This window comes from Lithobates pipiens, unplaced genomic scaffold, assembly GCF_037356315.1.
Source record: "Lithobates pipiens isolate NorthernLeopardFrog02 unplaced genomic scaffold, aLitPip1_a1.2 Scaffold_8, whole genome shotgun sequence".
Taxonomy (NCBI): Eukaryota; Metazoa; Chordata; class Amphibia; order Anura; family Ranidae; genus Lithobates; species Lithobates pipiens.
In genome coordinates this window covers 471,006,864-471,030,789 of record NW_027507903.1, presented here as the reverse complement: position 1 = coordinate 471,030,789, position 23,926 = coordinate 471,006,864, and the positions used below count along the sequence as shown (strand labels likewise).

General features: G+C 43.9%; 1 protein-coding gene across 4 annotated transcripts in view; it reads right to left on the bottom strand.

Annotated features, from left to right (window-relative positions):
* The window catches only part of PIK3C2G (phosphatidylinositol-4-phosphate 3-kinase catalytic subunit type 2 gamma), a 182,884-nt gene that overhangs the window by 142,992 nt on the left and 15,966 nt on the right, over positions 1 to 23,926 (bottom strand). For 3 of the 4 annotated variants that reach the window (XM_077468636.1, XM_077468635.1, XM_077468634.1), the window contains 4 exons: positions 6,566 to 6,665; positions 5,675 to 5,745; positions 4,688 to 4,751; positions 4,378 to 4,503 (listed from right to left, as the gene is read on the bottom strand). In XM_077468636.1, coding sequence (XP_077324762.1) covers positions 4,378 to 4,503; positions 4,688 to 4,751; positions 5,675 to 5,745; positions 6,566 to 6,665 — 361 coding nt within the window. The remainder of the gene's footprint in view (positions 1 to 4,377; positions 4,504 to 4,687; positions 4,752 to 5,674; positions 5,746 to 6,565; positions 6,666 to 23,926) is intronic. The other variant, XM_077468637.1, reaches the window with a different exon arrangement.

The window sequence follows — 23,926 nt, the reverse complement described above, 5'->3', positions numbered from 1 at the left end:
GAGTTAAAAAGAAAAAAGAAAAAATACTTTCGTGATTTTGCTAATTATACCAATAAGGTTTTCAAATGACAGATTAAAGTAGACGCCCCTATGGAGGAGGAGGCTGTTGTCTTACAGAGTGTACCTATACCTGTGCAGTCTCCTTCCGTGGTACAATCTGGTGCACAACCGTCTGATTGGCCATATGAGAGAGGTAGCAATGGTTTTAGGAACCAAACTGTTCAAGGTAACCAGAGAGGCTTCTTTTCTGCTAAACTTAATAGGAGAAATCCTAATAGATGTAGCAATGAGGATAAGCGCTCACAATATCATAACAGACCTCCTGCTAATCACTATAACAGGGGTGGTGCTTATCCTTCATGGACACCTTATGCAAATGATTTCAGTTATCAGAGACATAGAGGTTTGAGAAATGACCCTAGGGATGATTTTGACAACTATAGAGGCCGAGATAGGCAGACCCCTAAGCGTAACCTTATTCATCTTCAAAACAGATATACCCCTCTCTTGCGCCATCAGGATGATAATTCAGGATTAGAGTCGGTTATTACCAGGCATCCCAATCAATTTGTTGATTATCAAACTGGATGCACACAAGATCAGGTAGAGTCCCCTTTGGAATTTAACAGAGTGGAACAAGCACATTTTTTTTCCCATGGAGAACTTCAGACCCAAAAGGGGACATGAAGAAAGAGATGCAGAGGGGGGAGGAGGATCAGGTCCAAAGAGAAAAAGGCAATAGACATCAGTGGAGTTTTTAATTTGAGCTCGGCTCAACTCTCTTTAGGTGAACAGAGAGTTATTAGCCAGGGACTTAAATTCGCTCCCCCCCCCCCCCCCCGAGACTTAATAAATTCAAAACATTTATAGAGGTCCATAAATTTATCCGTAAAATTAACATTAAAAGATATCTTTTATCTAATCCGGAGGTCAATCATAGGCAGGTAAGTGTCAACACTGCGCCTCAGATTGTAACCACCAATAGTGTATCTGGTGTTAATCCTTCGGCTAGTTTTTCTCAAAATGTTGAGGGTGGAAGTAGGGTGGCTACCATCCGTCATACAGAACTTCGGAATGCCTCACTGTTCAACCCTCCAGGTTTTGTTGCCCCTTTTGTTCAGATCTTTAAAGAGATGGTCGTTAAGGACCTTGTGGCCCTTAAAATACCAAGATTTGGGAGTCAGAATGACTTCCAAGTAGGTTTAAAACAGATCTGCACACGCAGTGATATCGTTATATGCCCCACGGATAAGGGGGGTGCGGTGGTTATCTTAAATAAAAGTGATTACTAAGAAGAAATGAACAGACTTTTGTCTGATAGGAAGACTTACACCCCTCTGGCTTCAAACCCTATGGTTAAATAAAAGAGAACTCGTGTCTATAGTGGATAACGGATTTCAGCTTGGGATTATTAATAAAAAAGAAAAAGCATATCTGGTACCCTCTGCACCTAGAGTGCCGGTTACGTATTCTCTTCCTAAAATCCATAAGAGTCTATCCAAACCTCCTGGCCGTCCTATACTTAGCGGTATAGACTCCGTTAAGGCCAAAATTGGGAAGTATGTAGATGAGTTTCTACAGCCTTTGGTTGTGGCCACTCCCTCACATCTGAAAGATACTACCCAAGTTATCAAATTGCTGGCAGATTGTATATGGAAAGAAGGGTGTATTCTGGCAACAGCTGATGTTACTTCCCTATACACTATCATTTCACATCAGGATGGCCTAGATGCGGTTAAGTTCTATTTGGAAACTGACCATACTCTGACCACTATTCAGAAAGCTTTCATTATTAATCTTTTGGTTTTTGCCACAAGCCATAACTACTTTTGGTTTGGGGGAAACTTCTTTTTTCAAACTTGTGGCATTGCCATGGGTGCCAAGTTCACCCCAAGTTTGGCAAACTTGTTTATGGCCCGATGGGAACGTGAAGTAATTAATATAGACCCACCTGTCGAGTTACGTCTTTGGAAAAGGTACATTCATGATGTACTTGTGATTTGGGAAGGGGGATCTACCTTCTCTAGAAGCCTTTTTTACCAAATTTAATTCCAACACTTTGGGTATTGTTTTACAGCATGAGGTGAGTGAATCGCGGATTAAATTTTTAGATCTCAACATATTTGTTAGAGATGGACGTTTGGTTACTACCACGTTCTTTAAAGAAACAGACCGTAATGCGTTCATTCCGCTTAACAGTTGCCATCATCCAACATGGCTGCAAGTTGTCCCTAAGGGTCAATTTCAGAGGTTATGGCGCAATTGATTATAAGCAACAAGCTCTTGTTTTGAAAACTAGGTTTATTGATAAAGGTTATGGTGATCGTGAATTGGATGATATTATCCAAAGAGTTGCTGATATGGATAGAGAAGGTATGTTCAATCGTCCAAGGAGAGTTACCCAACAAGTTGATAATAAATTCGGTTTTTCTGTGATTACCAGATATTCCAATCAGCATTTTTCAGTTAGAAAGATTATTGGAATATATTGAGAAATGATAAGGTTTTGGGCCCAGTTATCCCTAACAGACCAATTATCATTTATAAAGGAGCCCCCTCCTTACGCCATATGATTGCTCCTAATGTTATTGATCCTCCTAAAACGGTTTTGTTTTTTCAAACAATTAATGTTTTTTTTCCCTGCAGGAAATGTATCATTTGCCAGATTCATTTGTTTAGAGGTAGAAAATGTGAAACATTTAATCCTACCCAAACCAATAAGGTTTACAACATTGAATAATTTATTACATGCTCTACGGAGTGTGTGGTATATTTGATTCAGTGCCCGTGTACATTGGGTGTACTAAACGAGCTCTACATGTACGTTTGGAAGAGCATGTCGATAAAATTAGGAGAGGCTTCACCAAGCATAATCTTTCTAGACATTATGCTACACATCATGATAAACAAATTAAAGGTACTTTATTTCTCCCGATTGATAAAATTCCACATTGGAGAGGTACTAATAAGGTTAGGGCGATCTCTAGACTCGAAACTAAATTGATTTTCGACTTGAAGTCTTATATGCCATTCGGATTAAATGTTGATTGGGATATTAATTGTTTTCTTAACAATGCCTAGAGTGTTTTTTTTTTTTATCAAAGTAATTTTTATATTATTATTATTCAATTAATCTATCGTTTCAGGTATCAATTTGTAAGGTTTTATGCAAATTTGTAAACTTTTATGCTAATGTATTATGGTTTATCCCAATATGACTCTCATGCTGCCTTGTCCGACGTATTATTGTCATTAATGTAGTTGTTTTACATTTCACCTAACCAGTAGTTGGTGCTGTGACAATGTTTTGTATCTCTGTATCTGTCCCGCTCATTTTGGCATACTATGAATATCAATGGTGCAGCTTGCGCCGTTTGTTTTTCTATTATTGCCCCTTTTGCCCTAAGTTAAAATGGAGCCTTCGCATTATATAAGAAGTCTTGTGATGATTCAGAAGCCTCAGCCAATCCCCAGACGATGTCCGCTTGTGACGAAACGCCGCATAGGGAGGTGCTTTGACGTCATCATGTTTGCCTCGTTGGAGGTGTAGCTCTGCGGAGGACAGCGAGCAGGGAGAGTGTTATCCACAGAGGATTTTATATCGCTCTATATTGCAACTTTCTTGTAAGTGCAATCTATTTATTTTTATTAAATTCTTTATGTAAATACTACACAGTGGGAGCTTTTATTATTTATATTCCCTGAGTGGTACCGATCCAGGATCAGCTGTATTGCGCCATAGGTTTTTGGGAGACCGAATTCCCTGGGCTTGCTGAGACCATTCTATTGGTCTTTGGAGTCGGTAAGGAGAATATTTGCCCACTTCCTGGGTGTTTTTCCACTTGGCAAAGGGATTTCATACTCACTGATCTTCGTTGGCAATTCACCTAAGGAATTGTATCTATGGACTGATTTTCACTATACTTTCACTTTTTGGGACTCTGCCTTAGTTTTCACTTTTAGCATTTTTTTTTGTGTTTATTATATATGCTTAATTCTAGTGTGCAAATCTATTATATTTAAGCAGAGTTTGTGCTATTAATCCAGCATATTTCTTGATATATTATTATTTATGTAAATTTTTATTTTCACTATTGTTTTATCACTTAGCACTGCACTTATATTTTATATGTCACTGATTTAGGGGTTTTCTTGTATTCTAAAACTCGAAGTGCTGGCTGCTCTACCGACTGATTTATTTTTTGGACGTTCATATCCTTTCTCTAGCGCAGCGTTTGGCCTTTGGCTGTTTTTTATTTGACTTTCCAGCTCCAGGCTGAGCTCTTTATGCTGAGTAGAAGCACAAGCTCTGGAAACTTTTCATGTCCATGAATTGCATTGTTTGTAATGGCTAGAGCCCCCCTGCAATGTACTTACCTGATTTTGGCGGTAACAAGCTGCGCGCACATCCTGCAGGCTGTCACTGATCTCTTTGGTTTCCACCGAGCGGAGAAGGTAACAGATTTCTTTCACGGCCCAGAGAAGACCTTCAATGCCAGTGTGCTAAAAAATATGTGAGTAGAATGTTCATTTGTTAAGTATGATTGGAAATACCTTTTATATATGGGGGCTGGGGGTAGGAGGGAGCTTGTGTGGGTGATTCGTTGGGGTTTCGGGTATGGGGTTGAAGGCATGGGGTTTTTGGAGGATGAGGTCGGATTTGTGGGGTTTATGGGGATGTCCTCACCTGGTCATAGAGGAAATGTAGCACTCTCTCCTCATATTGGCAAATGGCACTGCGGATTCTCTTTCTGGAAGGGAAGAAGACCTGTTAACCCCAACGAGACAGTATAGGTAAACAGAGCAGCAGAACTTTCTCCATGTTGGAAACTTCAGACAGCTGCCTGTTTGGACAAATCCTGCATCCGACCATCCGTCCTGATCGTAGGATCTTATCACAGAACAGTTGGTAAGATTGCGTTGGTTAGATACCGTCACAAAAAGGTACCTGAGAGCAGTGAGTCACTGAGGACAGAGGGTACCATGACCAAATATGGCTGATATGCATCTCTTACCTTTAGGTGGACTTGTCATTACTATCTCAATAAATCATGACGGCTCATTGTCACAAAATCACATTATTTGGAGACAAAATTATGCTAAAGTTCAGAAAGTTTCCAATGAGCATTGTTGGTGTTTCATGTAATTAGAGACTCTATTATTTCCATTCAGACAGATCCTAACTGGTAAAATTGCAGCTGTGAAGCTCTACTAAGCAAAGCTGTATATGTAAATATGGCCATCTCATTCACATCCTGTATATAAGTACACATTATATACATAGACAGCATTATATGAACTCACATTAAGCTGATCACATTCACACATGTGTGTAGGAATACATGTAAAAGACCTTCCTTGGGAATGGTGGGAGGGGGATTCTGGATCCCCATTTGGTTCTCTTACAAAGAACTACTCTGATTTACTTTCTGGACTCTAACTTTTGGTTTTGTTTTGGGTGGATTGCAGAAGGTGAGATCAACCTCTTGCTTGCTGGGGAAATGTTTTCATCTGGTGACAGGTGTCAAATGGAATAAGAAGTGAGGAGAATCCCTTCAATAAGGACAAGGATGACAATGGAATTAAGCAGAGGACCAATCTTTCTGCACTCCAACCTATAATAAATCAAAGGCTAGAGTTTTACACAGCGCTTCAGCTGTGACTGGCTGCTTACCCAAGCTCTGCCCAGTACTGGGAATGTTCCTGTCGGTCACTGAGCTCCAGCTGCTTCAAATCATCCTCAACCTATAAGATATAAGAAGACAATGAGGAGGGTATGACAGATTATTGATTTCTTCACTATTTTCCAGATCATTTACTCCACCCTAAACAGGTCCCATCCTTTAAGGGCCCACAGGCGCTGCCCCCCCCCCCCAATACTTGCCGACACCACCCTATCCGTGCATCCGGCCCCATGCAGGACACCGGGCGCATGAATTACAGTGGTGGAGGTGTTTTTTGAAGCATCTGATTAGAGTCAGAGGCTATAATAGGCTTAAAAATAAGGTGGGCTCCTATACACAGAGCATTGGGTCCAGAGTCTACCCAGGTGTGTTGCAATTGCGAATGAATATTCACTGTTGTAACACTGATCCACCTCTCAGCTGATCAGGAAGTGGGTCTGAAACCCATCACTCGATTGGCTGAAAGGACAGGCGATCCTATTGGACGCCTAGGAGGAGGGGAGGAGACGCACAGCGGAAGCGAGGAGGAGAAGAAGACACAGGAGCCCGATGCTTGTTACTGCCTGATGCCCTGATGGTTGTTGTTTGCCTTTAGATTATGTCATTGGTTATTGTGTCACTATTTGATAGAAATGTTCTCAATTTTGCCATTTTTACAGATCGATCAATCAGACTGTATTTCAGTAATGGAAGGGCTGCTCTGGAAGATGTTGCAATATTCATGATCTGTATTAATCTCCAGCTTAAAGGGAAAGAAGGAATTCAACAACCCCAAGCACTGTGCAGGACAACCCATCAGAATCTGTCCTTTCCTGCTCTGACTTCAGTAAAGTGAATTCTGCTAGGTCAACAAATATTGTACAGTGAATGATTGAACTCACAGATCGGGCAAGTGGAGGAGAGTCATCCCCCCCATAATGGAGCTGAAGCTGAATACGGGACAATCTCCAGAGATTCCAATGACTCCGCAAGCTGAATCTGCTACAAAAGGAGAAAAAAGGCATCAGAAAAACATCAGATACTTTTCCTGAAAGGGAAAAAATAGGATTTTTGTACTTACCGTAAAATCCTTTTCTCTGAAGTTCATTGGCGGACACAACATCTTCATTTTGACCTTAGGGTTATATCGCCCCTTTAGGAGAGGACTAGGCAAAAAGTGTTAAAAACAGCAACACTTGAAAAGTACCGCCCAGGGGGCGGTCCTACTGGCTATAACCCCTCACACTGCATCCAGCAGCTCAGTTCGTCAAAAGCAGTACAAACATAAATAGGAGGGGTGGGTGCTGTGTCCGTCAATTAACTTTATAGAAAAGGATTTTACGGTGAGTACAAAAATCCTGTTTTCTCTTTCGTTCACTGACGGACACAACATCTTCATCTTGACCATATAGATGTCCCCAAGCAGGAACGAGGGGTGGGAACAGCAAGAAAATAACTCCACCCATAACAACCAGAGCTCCTCAATGGAGGAGTTGCAACCTGAAACAGCCGCTTGCAAAACCTTGCGGCCGAAGCAAGCATCCGAAGATGTGCTCACATCAACCTTGTAAAATTTAGTAAAACTGTGAACGGACGACCAGGTCACTGCCTTACACACTTGGGAAATGGAAGCTTGATATCGGAAAGCCCAAGAGGCACCAACTGCCCTGGTAGAATGTGCTGTGAAAGAAAAGGGAGGCGCCCATCCCCTTATGGCATAAGCCTGAACCACAATCTGTCTGATCCACGAGAAATGGTGGCCGATGAGACCGCCAGTCCCTTCTTCGGACCAGCCACGATACAAACAGCGAGTCCGAACCTCCGAAAAGAAGCCGTAGCAGACAGATACACCAGCAGAGCCCGGACCATGTCCAAGGAATGCAAAGCTACCTCTTTGGGGTGTGACGGCCAAGAACAAAGGAGGGAAACATAATGTCCTCATTCAGATAAAAGGCCGAAACAAGCTTTGGCAGAAAGGAAGGCAGAAAGGAAGGCTGCGGTCGCAGCACCGCTTTATCCTTGTGGAGGATCAAGTAGGGAGACTTGCAAGACAAGGCCGCCAACTCAAACTCTCCTTGCAGATGTAATAGCCACTAGAAACACTACTTTCTGAGAGTGTCAATAAGGGGATCTCCTTAATGTTTTCAAATGGCGGTTTCTGAAGCACCGAGAGCACCAGATTCAAATCCCACAGGTAGCGGTGGTCGTACCGGAGGGGCCACATGTCGAACCCCCTGAACAAACGTACTCACTAATGAATGAGTCGCCAAGGGTCGCTGATAAAAAGACAGCCAAAGCTGATATCTGCACCTTAATGGTGCTTAAGGCAAGTTTCTGACCCACTCCACGCTGCGAAAACAGCAGGATCCTGGAAAGCGAGTATGTGCGTGGACGCCACCCCATCTCCTCACACATGGAGATGTAGGCCTGCCACGTACAATGATAAATCTTCGGGGGAAGATGACTTCCATGCCCTCAGCATAGTGGATATTACCGAATTCGACAGACCTCGGTCCCTTAGCACCTGGCTTTCAACAGCCATGCCGTTAAAGCCAGTGACGGTAAAGCAGGATGAAGTATTGGACCTTGCAACAGAAGGTCCTCTCACATCGGCAGTCACCAAGAAACATCCGCCACCATTCGTACTATGTCGGCGTACCACGGACGCCGAGGCCAATCTGAGGCAATCAGAATTACCGGAATCCCCTCGGCCTCCACTCTGCGAAGCAGACGTGGTAGAAGTTTGAGTGGGGGAAAAGCATAAATCAGCCGATAATTCCCCCATGGAGCCACCAACGCGTCTGCCACGTCTGCCCAGGGATCATTTGACCTGGCCACAAACCTCTGTACCTTCCGACTGAGTCAAGAAGCCAGGAAATCCACATCTGGCGTGCCCCACCATAGGCAAAGGAGCTGAAGTACATCTGGATGTAGCGACCATTCCCCTTGATCCAGCATCTGCCGACTTAGGTATTCTGCTTGCCAGTTTTCTACGCCCAGAATGTACACAGCCGACAGAGCCGGCACGCGCTGCTCTGCCCAGGATGTGAGCAACCTCCAGTGCTGCAGCCGAGCTCCTTGTTCCTCCTTAATAGTTGACATACACCACCGCTGTGGCGTTGTCTGACTGGATCCTGACTGGATGCCCCTACAGCCTCTGTGACCATGTGGAGAGGCACAGCCTGATTGCCCGAAGTTCCAGCATGTTGATCGTCAGGCGGGATTCTTCCTGGGTCCAGCGACCCTGGGCTGACTGTACACCCCAAACTCCCCCCCAACTGGTCAGGCTGGTGTCCATTGTGATCACCGTCCAATGAAGAGGAAGGAATGACTTCCTGGACCGATGGGACCTCAGCCACCAGAGCAGGGAATCTCTGACTAGCTGGCTCACCCGAATTTGACAATCCAGGGACAAGGGAGATTTGTCCCATTTGCACAGGATCTCCTTTTGCAAGACTCGAGTGTGGAATCGAGCATATGGTACCGCCTCGAAAGTGGCTACCATGAGACCTAGGACTCGCATGCAAAAACTCAGCGACGACCACCTGCGGAACACCAACAACTTCACCGTAGCTTGAAGAGTCTGCAGCTTGTCCGAAGGGAGAAAGACTCTCGCCTCTGGGGAGTCCAGAAGCAGGCCCAAGTACTCTAGGCGTTGAGTCGGCACCAACACCGACTTCTGTAGGTTCAGTACCCAACCAAACTCCCGAAGAGTTTGCATAGTGATTGCCACATCCTCCCTTAATTCTGAGGCGGAAGCTGCTCTCGGGAAGAGGTAGTCCAGGTAACCCTGAATTGCGATCCCTCGCTGCCTTAGCAAAGCCAAAATTGGGGCTAGCACCTTGGTGAAGACCCTCGGTGCCGACGCCAGGCCAAAAAGGGAGAGCTATAAATTGATAGTGCTCGCCCCCAAATCCACAGACAGACCCATCACCCGGGCAGTACGGGGTGGCTGCCGGCCACGGCACACTGTGACACAGACAGTAGTAGCCCGCTCATATGTGTGCCCCGGAGCATATAGCTCACCAGCTTCCCCTGGATCAGATGGGGCCAACCCAGCACGTAGCTAGGGCCTGCTCCCGCTCAATGGCCAGGCTGGGGAGACTACAAGGATCTATATTATCCAGCGTGTCACACAGCCCGGCTGTTGATTGTAGATCACAGGAATCAAAAATGCATAAAAAAGAAAAAAATTCCCAGGACCAATGGTCCGAGTGAGAGCCAGGTCCTTCTCCTACACTAGGCAGAAAAAAACTGAGCCGCTGGGGCGGTACTATGCAAGTGTTGCCGTTTTTAACCCTTTCTGCCTAGTCCTCTCCTAAAGGGGCGATATAACCCTAAGGTCAAGATGAAGATGCTGTGTCCGTCAATGAACGAAAAATAAATGCTTTTTTTTTTTTTTTTTTTTTTATACCAAAAACTTCCCTGAAACTCACATCTGCCAGAGCAGAACTGATTCGAACACTATAGATGTTAATTACAGTCCATTGCTGTCATTTCCCATGGTGACGAACAATGTTCATAGAAAAAAAAAAATCAATGGACTTTACTGGCAATGAAAATATTGTTTATTTACCACCATATTAAAACAGCTTATATCGCAATAAATGAAATGGCTATTAATATTATTTCTAGTATTGATTATGTCATTTTTTTGCTTTTTGTTGTTCTTTGCACTTTTAGTGATTGCCGCTGAATTCTCATGCATCCTGAGGAAGCTAAATCAGAGAGACGTGTTGACTCATGAGGACAAAGTTGCCATACAATCATATATTTGATGAATTAACTCAAGTGGAATTTCATTAATATAATTAATGGTAAAAGTGAGTCAGCAGTCACTATAAAATCATGTGTGTATTATCTTTAATTGAAATCTCAGCTTGAGATATAAACTGTTTTAACCACTTGTTGACCGCTCTCTAGCTAAATGACCGATACAGCGCGGCCATCCAGTTCTGGGAAGCCATCATATGACGGCCTCCCGTGAACGTGCCCACGGTTCAACAGCTCTTTACCAGGTGATCATCTGTATCCAATCACAGCTGATCATGGAGGTAAACAGAAGCCGGTTATCGGCACTCCTTTCCTCATGCTGACAGTGTGAGGAGAGGAGAACCAATAACCAGCTTGTGTAAAAGGGACATGTACACCAATAATCATGGCACTGAATATTAGTGTCCTGATTATCAGTGCCGTTATCAGTGCCGTTCCAACAGTGCCCACCAGTGCTGCCAATCAGTGCTCTTCAGTGCCGCCTATCAGTGCCTATTGGTGCTGCTTATTAGTGCCCAGTGCCCCCTACCAGTGCCCATCAGTGCCACCTATCAGTACCTATCAGTGCCCGTCAGTGCCGCCTATCAGGGCTCATTGGTGCCATCTATCAGTGCCCATCATTGCTGCCTAACAGTGACCCCTTACCTTGCCAATCAGTGCCCCCTAGCAGTGCCCATCTGTACCGTATATCAGTGCTGCTTATCAGTGCCACCTAGTAGTGAAGCCTCCTCATCAGTGCCCACTGATGCTCATCAGTACAGCCTATCAGTGCCCATCAATGCCACCTATCACTGCCCTCAGTGCTGCCTACCAGTGCCCATCAGTGCTGCCTATCAGTGCTCACCAGTGCCACCTATTAGTGCCCATCAGTTCTGTCTATCAGTGCCACCTATCAATGCCCATCAATGCCGCCTATCAGTGCAGCCTCCTCATCAGTGCCCACCAGTTCCCATCATTGCCCATCAGTGCAGCCTCATTAGTGCACATCAGTGAAAGAGAAAAATTATCTGCTTGCAAAATTTTATAACAAACTATGAAAAAGTTTTTGTTTGTTTTTTTATCAAAATTTTCAGTATTCATTTATTTAGCAAAAAATAATACAATTAAAACAGCGGTGATTAAATATCATCAAAGGCAAGCTCTATTTGTGTAAATAAAATGATAACATTTTTGTTAGGGTACAGCATTGCATGACCGCCGCCTATCAGTGCAGCCTCCTCATCAGTGCCCATCAGTGCCGCCTACCAGTGCCCATCAGTGCCCCCTATCAGTGCCATCAGTGCCACCTACCAGTGTGCATCTGTGCCACCTACCAGTGCCCAGAGCCACCTATCAGTGCCCAGAGCCACCCATCAGTGCCCATCAATGCCACCCATCAGTGCCAGTGCTGAGTAAAATTACCTGTTTGCTAAATTTTATAACAAACTTTGAAAATTTTCGGTATTTATTCATTTATTTAGCACAAAAAAAAATGAAATACCACCAAGAGAAAACTCTATTTGTGTGAATAAAATGATAAAAGTTTGTTAGGGTACAGCATTGTAACTATCATTCAAGGTGCGACAGCACTGGAAGCTGAAAATTGGCCTGGGCAGGAATGGGGTAAAAGTGCCCAGTAGGCAATTGGTTAATATGATTGTAAATAAACAATATTTTTTTTATTGAATTATTTGTGTTCCCTTTCATTGCCAGTAAAGCTGATTTTGGGTTTTCGTCTATGGATGTATATTTATGGAAGTGGGAATTGAGCGGTATATACTATAATGATGTACAATGCTCATCTTCAATAGACTTCTCTCTCCCAGACACACAGAAAGTTCCCAATCCAAACATATGGGAGGATTCCAGACCTCACAGTTATAAGCCCTAATGAAATCGGAGAATCTGTACTGGGTAAAAACCTATGGGAAGAATAGAATATATTTCTGCACCTCTTTCTTAAAGACTGGCCATATGCCACTTTGGGTGAAGGGAATTGTAGCTCTTATGCCGCGTACAAACGATTGGATTATCCGGTGGACTTGGTCCGGCGGACAATCCGCCCATGTGTGGGCTCCGGCTGACTTTTTGTTCCCAAAAGTCAGGCAGACTTAGAAAGAAGTTTTGACTCAAAATTGTCCACCAGACTTGGCAGTCCGCCCCGTCTGAGTGTTGGTGCGCCGGACTTTTGAAATGAACAGACTTGCCCACACACCGAGAAAAGTCCATTCATTTTGAACGTGGCTCCAGGTAGACGGAACTAGCGAAGGAAGTGAATGTCGCCACCTCCATCGGCGAGATTGACACGTCGCTAGCCCTGTCACCTGGTATGTGTTTAAAGGGGAACCCCTACGCAGAAAAAAATGGTGTGGGGGTCCCCCCAAAGTCCATAGCAGATCCTTATCCGAGCACACAGCCTGGTCGGTCAGGAGAGGGGGTGGGGACGAGCGAGCGCACCCCCCCCTCCTGAACCGTACCAGGCCGCGTGCCCTCAATGTGGGGTGTGCTTTGGGGAAGGGAGGCCCCTCCACCCCAAAGCACCTTGTCTTCATGTTGATGAGGACAAGGGCCTCTTCCCAACAACCCTGGTCGTTGGTTGTCGGGGTCTGCGGGTGGGGGGCTTATAAAAATCCGGGAGCCCCCTTTAATAAGGAGGCCCCCAGATTCCAGCCCCCTACTCTATGTGAATGAGTATGGTACCCATTCACCTGAGGGAAAAAGTGTACATAAAAAAAAAACACAACACAGATTTTTAAAATACTTTATTAGACAGCTCCGGGGGTCTTCTCTTCTTCCGTCTTCGGGGGTCTTCTCGCCGGACTCTTCCGCTATTTTCTGCTCTTTTACCACTAGCACTTTTACTAGCGGAGGAGCCTGGCTTTCTCCCTCGTCGCCGCCTTTGTCAGGGGGTCTTCTTACGACTTCGGGGGTCTTGTCCTGCTCTTCGAGGCTCTTGTCCCGCTCTTCGGTTCTTCTTGCCGGGCCTCTGCTTTCTTCTTACAGCTCTTTTACTAGTGTTGGCCTGGTCTTCTGTCGACGCCGCCTTCTGCTTCTTCTTCTTTTCTCTTCTTCCGATGTTGACACGACGCTCTCTCCGGCCGTAATGCTGGGGAGTTATTTAGGGACAAGGAGCGGGGTCTCCGGGTGATGTCACATGGTGACCCCGCCCCCCATGATGTCACAGTCCCGGAGGATGAAGAAGAAAACGGAGGCCCGGCAAGAAGAACCGAAGAGTGGGACAAGACCCCCGAAGTCGGAAAAAGACCCCTGGACGGCGGCGGCGACGAAGGAGAAAGCCGGGCTCCTCCGCTAGTAAAAGAGCTAGCGGTAAAAGAGCAGAAGATAGAGGAAGAGTCCGCCGAGAAGACCCCCAAAGTAGGAAGAAGAGAAGACTCCCGTAGATGTCTAATAAAGTATTTTAAAAACCTGTGTTGTGTTTTTTTTTTTATGTACACATTTCCCTCGGGTGAATGAGTAGAGGTACATCCTATCCCATACTCATTCACATAGGGTAGGGGGCCAGAATCTGGGGGCCCCTTTATTAAAGGGGGCTCCTGGATTCTGATAAGCCCCCCGCCCGCAGACCCCGACAACCAACGGCCAGGGTTGTCGGGAAGAGGCCCTTGTCCTCATCGACATGGGGACAGGGTGCCGCAGGGCCCCCCTTCCCCAAAGCCCCACCCCATGTTGAGGGCACGTGGCCTGGTACGGTTCGGGGGGGGGGGGGGCGCTTGCTCGTCCCCACCCCCTTTCCTGACCGGCCAGGCTGCGTGCTCGGATAAGGGTCTGCTATGGACTTTTCTCCGCGTGTCGGCAAGTCCGTTAATTTCAGTCCGGCGGACTCACGCCATAGTCCGGCAGATTCTCCGCCGGACCTAGTCTACCGGAAAAGTCCGGTTGTGTGTGGGCAGGCCCGCTCATTCGGAAAGTCCAGCGGACCTCCATTGCAAAGTCCGGCGGGTTGTCTGCCAGACTAAGTTCGCCGGATAGTCTGATCGTGTGTACGCAGCATTATAGGAAAAACCCAGAAAGAGAAGGGGGGTATAAAATATATATTTTACCCCTCTACCCTATAGGACCAGGTTCATATGAGTGAAGGTAATCCTGGGACTTGTATTCCTACAGCAGCAGCTGAAGAGTCCTGGCACCCAGATGTAGACAATCTAATTGCTGATTGATGGCGACGGGGAAGAGCTGACACTCTCAGTAGTCACACAATGCAGAAAATGATTTGTGGATCAGGAGCACCACCTGCTGGGGAATGTTAGTTCTGCACCTCACCACATCAAGCAAATGTAATTTAGAGTAATTTGTCTGCGATTGGTACAGCTCATCAAATCTCATTTTACTCACACAGACATCCAATGGAGGGGTCCCATACTGCTGTCAGGGGATCAGTTTAATATGATTTGTCATACACCTGTACGATAAGAACAGAACAATGGGGAGCAATCAGGAATCAATAATTTCCAGCTTGCCTGATTGATCTGTTTCCTCTCAGTCATTGCTCCACGTTTCACAATAGCAAATATTTTTTAGAAATCCCTGAGCTGAAATAAATGTTGGGCAGAACAGACAATCCAGTCTGTCATTTCTGCCAGTGCTCATTTCGTTGACGAAAACATTTTCGTCATAGTTTTTGTGCAGTTGGCATGTCTTCGGTGAGGAAAACTAAACGAAAATAAAATTAGGATTAAGTCAATTGACAAAAAACTATGTTGAAAATCAATTCCAGTTTTCACCAGTGTTAATTTAGTGGCCGAAAATATTAACACTGCTGCACTGTGCACTCCCTCACTCCTATTTACTTCCCCATCCTCACTTGCAGGTCACCTCTCTATCCCCAAAGTATAAAAGCAGCCTGCCCTGTACCATCCCTCACCCTCATTTATTTCCCCATTCCCACTTTTAGGTCACCTCCCCTTCCCAGAAAAGTATACTGCACACTCCTAAATTTTCTAAATTTGCCCCCCCCCCCCCCATCACACAATCCTGCTCCACTGAGTTAGTGCTCTCAATCCTTTCACTTTCCTATGCAGTTTTACAATCATTCACACTCTCTTTGGCGCCCTCTGCTGGCCTTTTCTAACTCGAGGACACAAATCCATTCTCAGCTTTAAAAAAAAAAAAAAAAGCTCATGGCCGAGAACCCAGAAGTGATGTCGGAGGCCGCTCTGGCCCTCCAAGTGCATAAAGCCAAGTGAGGACCATCTTGCTTTCACTTGACTTCCTGCCCAGCTATCGGGGGGATCCCTTCCAGTCTGGTAAACCCAAAAACAAGTGGCAGGAAAGGGGGAGGGGCTGCACCTCTCCCACCACCTATAAAAGTGGTCCCATGATGAATCTGCTGCCAGGATCCCTTTTATCTGAAAGCCGGCTGCCTAGCAAAAAAAATAAAAAAAATAAAGATACTGGGGGGTTATAGCAACCAACTGTTGCCATAAACCCGTTATATTACTTCAACAACATGACATACATTTACAGTTAGGCGGTCGGCAAGTGATTAATAGCAAAATAAACATTAAACATGTGTATCGTTGCACTATTGCACTACCACATAAGAATAAGTAGGGCCATCTACTAAGCTGCTGGAAAAAATAAAAAAAAAGAAAGAAAAGAAAAGTGCTTTTCTTTCTTTATTTATTTTTTCTTAATATTTAATGTTAGTAATATATTCATTGTGTACAATGGCATTACGGCAAATAGAGATGAAAATAAAAAAATACCCCAAAAAACTGTAAAGTTGCACTTCTGTTTGTCAAAAAGCGAAATTTTTGTTTATGAAACTTGGTTTTATTTATAAAGACGTTATATATCACAACAGCTAAATCTGTGCCTGTGTTCTATCGAATAGTGCCCTCCGTTGAAAAGTGTGGAGAATGGAAGGGCACTCCAGCTGATTTCCCGATCAGCTGGCATGACGTCACCATAGTGCATGCGCACTTTATAGGAGGCTTTTTTCGATGGGAGATACCATTTCACGGGCACTATTGAAAGCTATGCAAAGAGCAGAGGAAGACCGTAGTTGCCAGATTGAGCCTCGCTGTTGCAGGGCAGGTTGTGGGTGTGTTGAAGGGCGGGTTTTGTTTGTGTTGCAGCCCGCCCTTAGACACAGGCAAATTCCGCCGTTCAACACACCAAACCCGCCGTGCAACACAGACAAAACTGGACCTTGAGCACACTGTAAACCCGCGGAACAGCGAGGCACAATATGACAAATACAGTGTGCCCCCCGCTGTTTGCACAGCATTCAACTGTGCCCATGAAATGGTATCTCCTGTTGAAAAAAGCCTCCTACTATATGCGCATGCGCTACAGTGATGCCACACCAGCTGATCGGGAAATCAGCTGGAGTGCCCTTCTGTTCTGCACATGCATGGACACTTTTCGACAGAGGGCACAAATCAACAGTACACCTGTAGTGCATGTTCAAACCTTAATACCAGAAATAATAACATGCTATTAGATATTTATTTCAGTATATAATGAGTTTGAGTTCTAGAGACATAAAGACCACTTCAGCCCTGAAAGCATTTATCCCCTTCTTGACCAGGCCATTTTTTGCGATATGGCACTGCGTCATTTTAACTGACAATTGCGCAGTCCTGTGACGTTGTACTCAAACAAAATTTATGCCCTTTTTCCCACAAATAAAGCTTTCTCTGTGGTTGGTTTTTATTTTTTGCACTATAAACAAAAAAAAGTGTCAATTAAAAAAAAAAAAAACATTTTTTCATTTCTGCTATAACACATATCCAAAAAAGATATAAAAAAAATGTATTCATCAGTTTAGGCCAATATGTATTTTGCTACATATTTTTGGTAAAAAAAAAAAAATCACAATAAGCGTATATTGATTGGTTTGCGCAAAAGTTATAGTCTACAAAATAGAGGAAAGATTTAGGAACTTTTTATTCATTTTTTTATTTTATTTTTACTGGGAATGGCAGCGTTCTGTGATCTTTAGAAGGACCGCGACATTGCGGCAGACAAATCTGACCCGAAGTGACACTTTTTGGGGACCAGTGACACCAATACATTGGTCAGTGCTATAAAAATGCACTGATCACTGTATAAATGGCACTGGCAGGGAAAGGGTTAACACTAGGGGGCGATCAAGGCATTAACTGTGTTCTCTGGGAGGTGTTTCTAACTGTATGGGCTGCCTGGGAGAAGAGAGAGATTGCTGTTCCTGATCACTAGGAACAGCAGATCTTTCTCTCCTCCCCTGTCAGATCGGGGAACTGTTTGTTTACATTGCCAGATCCCCATTCTGGCTTTCTTTCCCTTAGTGTGCCCGCAAAAGCCTGTGCATGAACCGACATACCAGTACGTCGATTCACGCAGCCGAGCCAATTCGCTGCAATGTAACCAACTCCCTGAAAAAAAAAAAAGGTTGGAAATTAGTTAGGGGCTTGGGGAGGAAGAAAATAAGTGGCACTTCAATTTTTGGGTAAAGGTCTGCTTAAAATATATATTTTTTACTATATTAAATTTCTGGCCAGCAGGTGGGGGTCTTGGAGGATTTTCACATGTGTACAGAGCAAACCTTAGCTGCTTTGCTGAAAACGTCTGATGTTTACAGGGATCAAAAACCTAAACTCAAATTTGAACACAAAACAAATCCCTAGCAGTTACTCTTCCCCATTCAGAGCAGGGACTCCTCCCCCTCAAGAGCAGCAATTCCTCCCTCTTCAGAGTAGTGACCTCTCATCCATATCTATGACCCCTCTGCTTCCAGATCAGTGGCTCCTCTCCCTCCAGAGTAGTGATTACTCCCCTCCATAGCTTTGAATTCCCTTCTCAGAGGAGTGGGGTTATTCCAGAATGCTATAGGGAGATAGGAGAGTTGGTTGTCAGTGGTAATTCATGACTACTATATATATATATATATATATATATATATATATATATATATATATATATATATATATATATATATATATATATATATATATATATATATATTTTTTTTTTTTTTTTTTTTTTTATTATTATTTAACTTAGATAATCAACATACCATCAACTTTCCTGTTTATTACCCCTGTAAATTATACTTTAACTAGCCTGTACTAAAAACTCCTGCAAAATAAACTGTAAGAGAGAAAAGTTAAAGAGTGTTTTAAGTTCCAAGTACAGTGTTAGTGAGGGGTTGTTCACATCAACATATGCACGGCTGTATTGCAATTGCTGTGCTAGCTTTTTTCTTTTTTACCCCAACTGAATGTATTTCATATGCACTGCAGCGCGTTGGTGTAAACTGAAACAATAGGACGTAAAGGCAAATAGCTCTTGCAGTGAGACTGCTTTGGGCTCACTGCTGGTGTGAATAAGCCCAAAAATATAGTAGAGGAGATCATAAAGGTTGTGGCAGACACCCTTTTAAATTCAGTCAGGCTGGCACTCCAAAATTGTTTGAGCCAGGTACATGAATCTGTTGGAGCCTGGCACTGAGGTTGGATGGTCCATACTGGACTCTTCTTCCTTAGTGCGCTCTCTACCGGCCACTACGCCTTCACACAGAAAGGCTTATGGCCAAGGATTTTTATTTTAATCTTATTTTATTGAGAAAAATGTAGCTAAGATAAAAGTTACAAGAGAAATATATCAAATATAACAACATGTTGCAGTCTTCCAGAGTTGTCAATTTGCCAACATTAGTATTGTAGAAGAGCATAATGCAACCGATGAGAAAGATAACATTAAAGAATTAAAAAAACAATTTAGGCTTTTCTGGGCAAGACCTTCCAGACTGGGTCTATATATACCGTATACTGGCACAACTGAAGCATTAAAAAGGCAAGAGCTTGTTCAGAGTAAAAAATGTGGATGACAGGGAATGGCAGACAGGTGTACCAAACTATGGAGAAGCATGGAGCAATACAGGTACGTCTAGTGGGATATGTAAGGAAGCAGGTAGAAAGATGGGGAAACAGTAGTTGAGGTAGAAGAAGGATTAAAGCTGAGGGAAGTGTAGAGGGAGGAGAAAGTGAAGAAAGGTGTTTACTCCATCATGGCTCATTTTTGTTCAGGGAGTCATCTTCCATGATCCAGGTTTGAAACTCTGAGGAAAATAAAAACATAGACCAGGAAGTCCAGGTTTTGGAAAACTGTTCTTCTCTGCCATTTTCCTGCACCAACAGATGCTCAAGGTCTCAAACAGAGTGGAGTTTACTTGCCCATTTTGCAAGGAAAGGCATGGTGGAAGTTTTCCAGTGATGGGAAATAACCATCCTGACAGCCGCCAGGAAGTGTCAGAGGACATCTTTCTTAGCTGATCTGATAGGTCTGGCTAAGGATTTTTATATGTGAGGGGGGTAGGGCCTGAGAGACAAGTTCACCATCAGGTCTGCCATGCTGTTGATTGACAGCACGTAACAGTGGGCAGGTCCATAGCTACTTTTCAGGCTTCGTGCACACCAGGCGCAGTGCAGAAATGCATGCAAAGTCCCTTTCTAGTAAAATTAATGGTCTGATGTCCCAACTTCAGTGTATCCTATAGCGCACTACCAGCATTTGATCTTGCTGTCATATATAAAAGAGAACAGAACATACCACATCTAGTGCTCTCCATTAAAAAAAAATATTTAATATGCGGAATAAAAGTAATGCACTTACATAAAAGGCACTTCAGCAGTGCTAGCTAAAAATGCATGCATGCATCGGCTCACAAACACAATGAGAGATGCCCGTGGGATGACCTCACGCTCCAGGTTTCACCCCATACACGTTACATCCAGGAATGTGGACTTTATCAGTAGGAATTATAGGCATGGCCATATTTGAGCAACAATGTCCCCAGCATCCCTCGCCCTTTTGTTTACATTCAGCGTTGGGCTGGGGACTCTCCTGGCCAACAGTTGAGTAGAGCTGAGGACAGAGCCATGTGCAAGAAGCTTTCGCATTCATGAGATGTTCCCAGCACATACTGTACATGCCTCCACTCAAAGCAATGGCATCTCTCTGTATGTCAGCTCAAAGCTGACCTTAATTACTGCCATTCTTTAAAAACGGTTGCAGCCATAGAGACAAGTTCTTAAAGTGGCAATAGTAAGAATCTGTCCACATGACTGCAATGTTAATGAAAATAGTGCCAGAATTAGGTGCAAGTAGTTTTAATGGGAGCTACTGCCAGAAAAGTGTTGTTAAAACTTTACTGAGGATACATTGTACCCCTTAGTACTCATTCACCAAAAAAAGTGTAAAAAAGTTAATAAAAACACAACAGTTTTTGACAAGTCCTTTATTAAAAAACAAAAAATAAATGTTCCCCGAAGTAGATCCAATGTCAATCGCAATGCCTGCCGCTACCTGCCAACCTCCCCCCACCCAAAAAAAAAATCTCTGCACCCTAGGAAGGCTCCCCCATCATCTGACAGTTTCGTTCTCTAATGCCCCGTACACACGACCAGACTTTTCAACATCAAAAGTCTGACGGAATGATTCCGGCAGACCATTCGAACGTGTGTGGGCTGCAGCGGACTTTTGATTTGCAAAAGTCTGACAGACTTTAGAAATGGAACATGTTTCAAATGTTTCCGACAGAACTCTGCCGGACCCAGAAATCCACTCGTGTGTGTGCTAGTCTGACGGACTAAAACCGACGCTAGGGCAGCTATTGGCTACTGGCTATGAACTTCCTTATTCTAGTCCAGTCATACGTCATCACATTCGAATCCGTCGGACTTTGGTGTGATTGTGTGTGGCCAAGTCCGTTCATTCGGAAAGTCCGTCAGAACTCCTTCGAAAGTCTGCCGGACTTAAGTCCTGTCGTGTGTACGCGGCATTACAGCTCTTAAATAACTAAGGGGAGGGGGCACCCAATGACGTCATCAACTGGCGCATGCTGGGTCATGATGCCCGCCGCAATCATCAACCCCCCCCCCCCCCCCAAAAAAAAAAAAAAAAAGAGTTCGGCACCAGACAAAGGCTCCTGCCATCTTACAGTTTTTAAATAACTTGTGATGTCATAGACCAGTGATGGCTAACCTTGGCATCCCAGATGTTTTGTAACTACATTTCCCATGATGCTCAACTACACTGCAGAGTGCATGAGCATCATGGGAAATATAGTTCCAAAATATCTGGGGTGCCAAGGTTCACCATCACTGGTCTATGACATCACAAGTTATTTAAAAACTGTAAGATGGCAGGAGCCTTTGTCTGAAAATTTGGAATTAGTTAGAAAACTAAAATATGAGACAAAACTAATTTAAACAAAATTTGTTACTATTTAATTCGGAGAATCAGATACAGTGCCTTGAAGAAGTATTCACACCCCTTGAAATTTTCCACATTGTGCCATGTTACAACCAAAAACTTAAACGTATTTTGTTGGAATTTTATGTGATAGACCAACACAAAGTGGCACATAATTGTGAAGTGGAAGTAAATTGATAAATGGTTTTCCAATTTTTTTTTTACAAATAAATATATGAAAAGTGTTGTGTGCATTTGTATTCAGCCCCCTTTACTAAAATCTAGTAGAACCAATTACCTTCAGAAGTCACCTAATTAGTAAATAGAGTCCACCTGTGTGTAATTTAATCTCAGTATAAATACAGATGTTCTGTGATGCCCTCAGAGGTTTGATAGAGAATCATAGTGAACAAACAGCATCATGAAGGCCAAGGAATACACAAAAGAGAGGTCAGGGTTAAAGTTATGGAGAAGTTTAAAATAAATCCCAAGTTTTAAACATCTCACGGAACACTGTTCAATCCATCATCCAAAAATTGAAAGAGTATAGCACAACTGCAAACCTACCAAGACACAGCCAACCACCTAAACAGACAGGCTGGGCAAGGAGAACATTAATCAGAGAAGCAGCCAAGAGGCCCATGGTAACTCTGGAGAAGCTACAGAGATCCACAGCTCAGGTGGGAGAATCTGTCCACAGGATAATTATTACCGATGCACTCCACAAATCTGACCTTTCTGGAAGAGTGCTAAGAAGAAAGCCATAAGAAGTCCATTTGCAGTTTGCGACAAGCCATGTGGAGGACACAGCAAACATGTGGAAGAAGGTGCTCTGGTCAGATGAGACCAAAATGTAACTTTTTGGCCTAAAAGCAAAACACTATGTGTGGAAGGAAGCTGGTCAGAATTGATGGGAAGATGGATGGAGCCAAATACAGGGCAATCTTATGCCCCGTACACACGACCAGACTTTTCAACATCAAAAGTCCGACAGAATGATTCCGGCAGACTATTCGAACGTGTGTGGGCTGCAGCGGACTTTTGATTTGCAAAAGTCTGACAGACTTTAGAAATGGAACATGTTTCAAATTTTTCCGACAGAACTCTGCCGGACCCAGTTCCTACTGAGAAATCCGCTCGTGTGTGTGCTAGTCCGACGGACAAAAAACGACGCTAGGGCAGCTATTGGCTACTGGCTATGAACTTCCCTATTCTAGTGCAGTCGTACGTCATCACGTTCGAATCCGTCGGACTTTGGTGTGATTGTGTGTGGCCAAGTCCGTTCATTCGGAAAGTCCGTCAGAACTCTGTCAGAACTCCGTTGAAAGTCTGTCAGACTTAGTCCCTCGAAAAGTCTGGTCGTGTGTACGTGGCATTAGAAGAAAATCTGTTAGCCCTTGTACACACGGTCGGAGATTCCGACAACCAAATCCGTCAGATTTTGTCCGACGGATCTTGTCCGAAACTGTTGCATACACACGGTCGGACAAAGTTGTCGGAAAATCAGATCGTTCAGAACGTGATGACGTAATTTCGTTACGATGGGACCACACACAGTCGGAATATTACACAAAACGCTCCGATCGGACACATTCCGTCAGAATCTCCGATTGTGTGTACAAGGGCTAAGAGTCTGCAAAAGATTTGAGACTGGGGCAGAGGTTCACCTTAAGCAGGACAACAACCCTACACATACAGCCAGAGCTCAAATTGAATGGTTTAGATGAAAGCATATTCATGTGTTAGAATGGCCCAGTCAAAGTCCAGACCTAAACCCAATTGAGAATCTGAGGCAAGACTTGAAAATTGCTGTTCACAGACGCTCTCCATCCAATATGACAGAGCTTGAACTATTTTGCAAAGAAGAATGGGCAAAAATGTCACTCTCTGCATGTGGAAAGCTGGTAGAGACATACCCAAAAAGACTTGCAGCTGTAATTGCAGCGAAAGGTGGTTCTACAAACATCGACTCAGGGGGGCAAAATGCACGCCACACTTTTCAGATATTTATTTGCAAAAAAAAATTGAAAACCATTTATCATTTTCCTTCCACTTCACAATTATATGCCACTTTGTGTTGGCCTATCACATAAAATCCCAATAAAATACATTTACGTTTTTGGTTGTAACATGACAAAATGTGGAAAATTTCAAGAGGTATGAATACTTTTTCAAGGCCCTGTATATCCAAAAATGTATATTCGGACCAAAACGAATTGCACATTCGTTGCACATCGTACAACTTTGTTTTGAATCTTGACACCAAAACCTTGGGGATAGTGTGTGTGTTTCCCCCTTCAGGGACCTCTTCC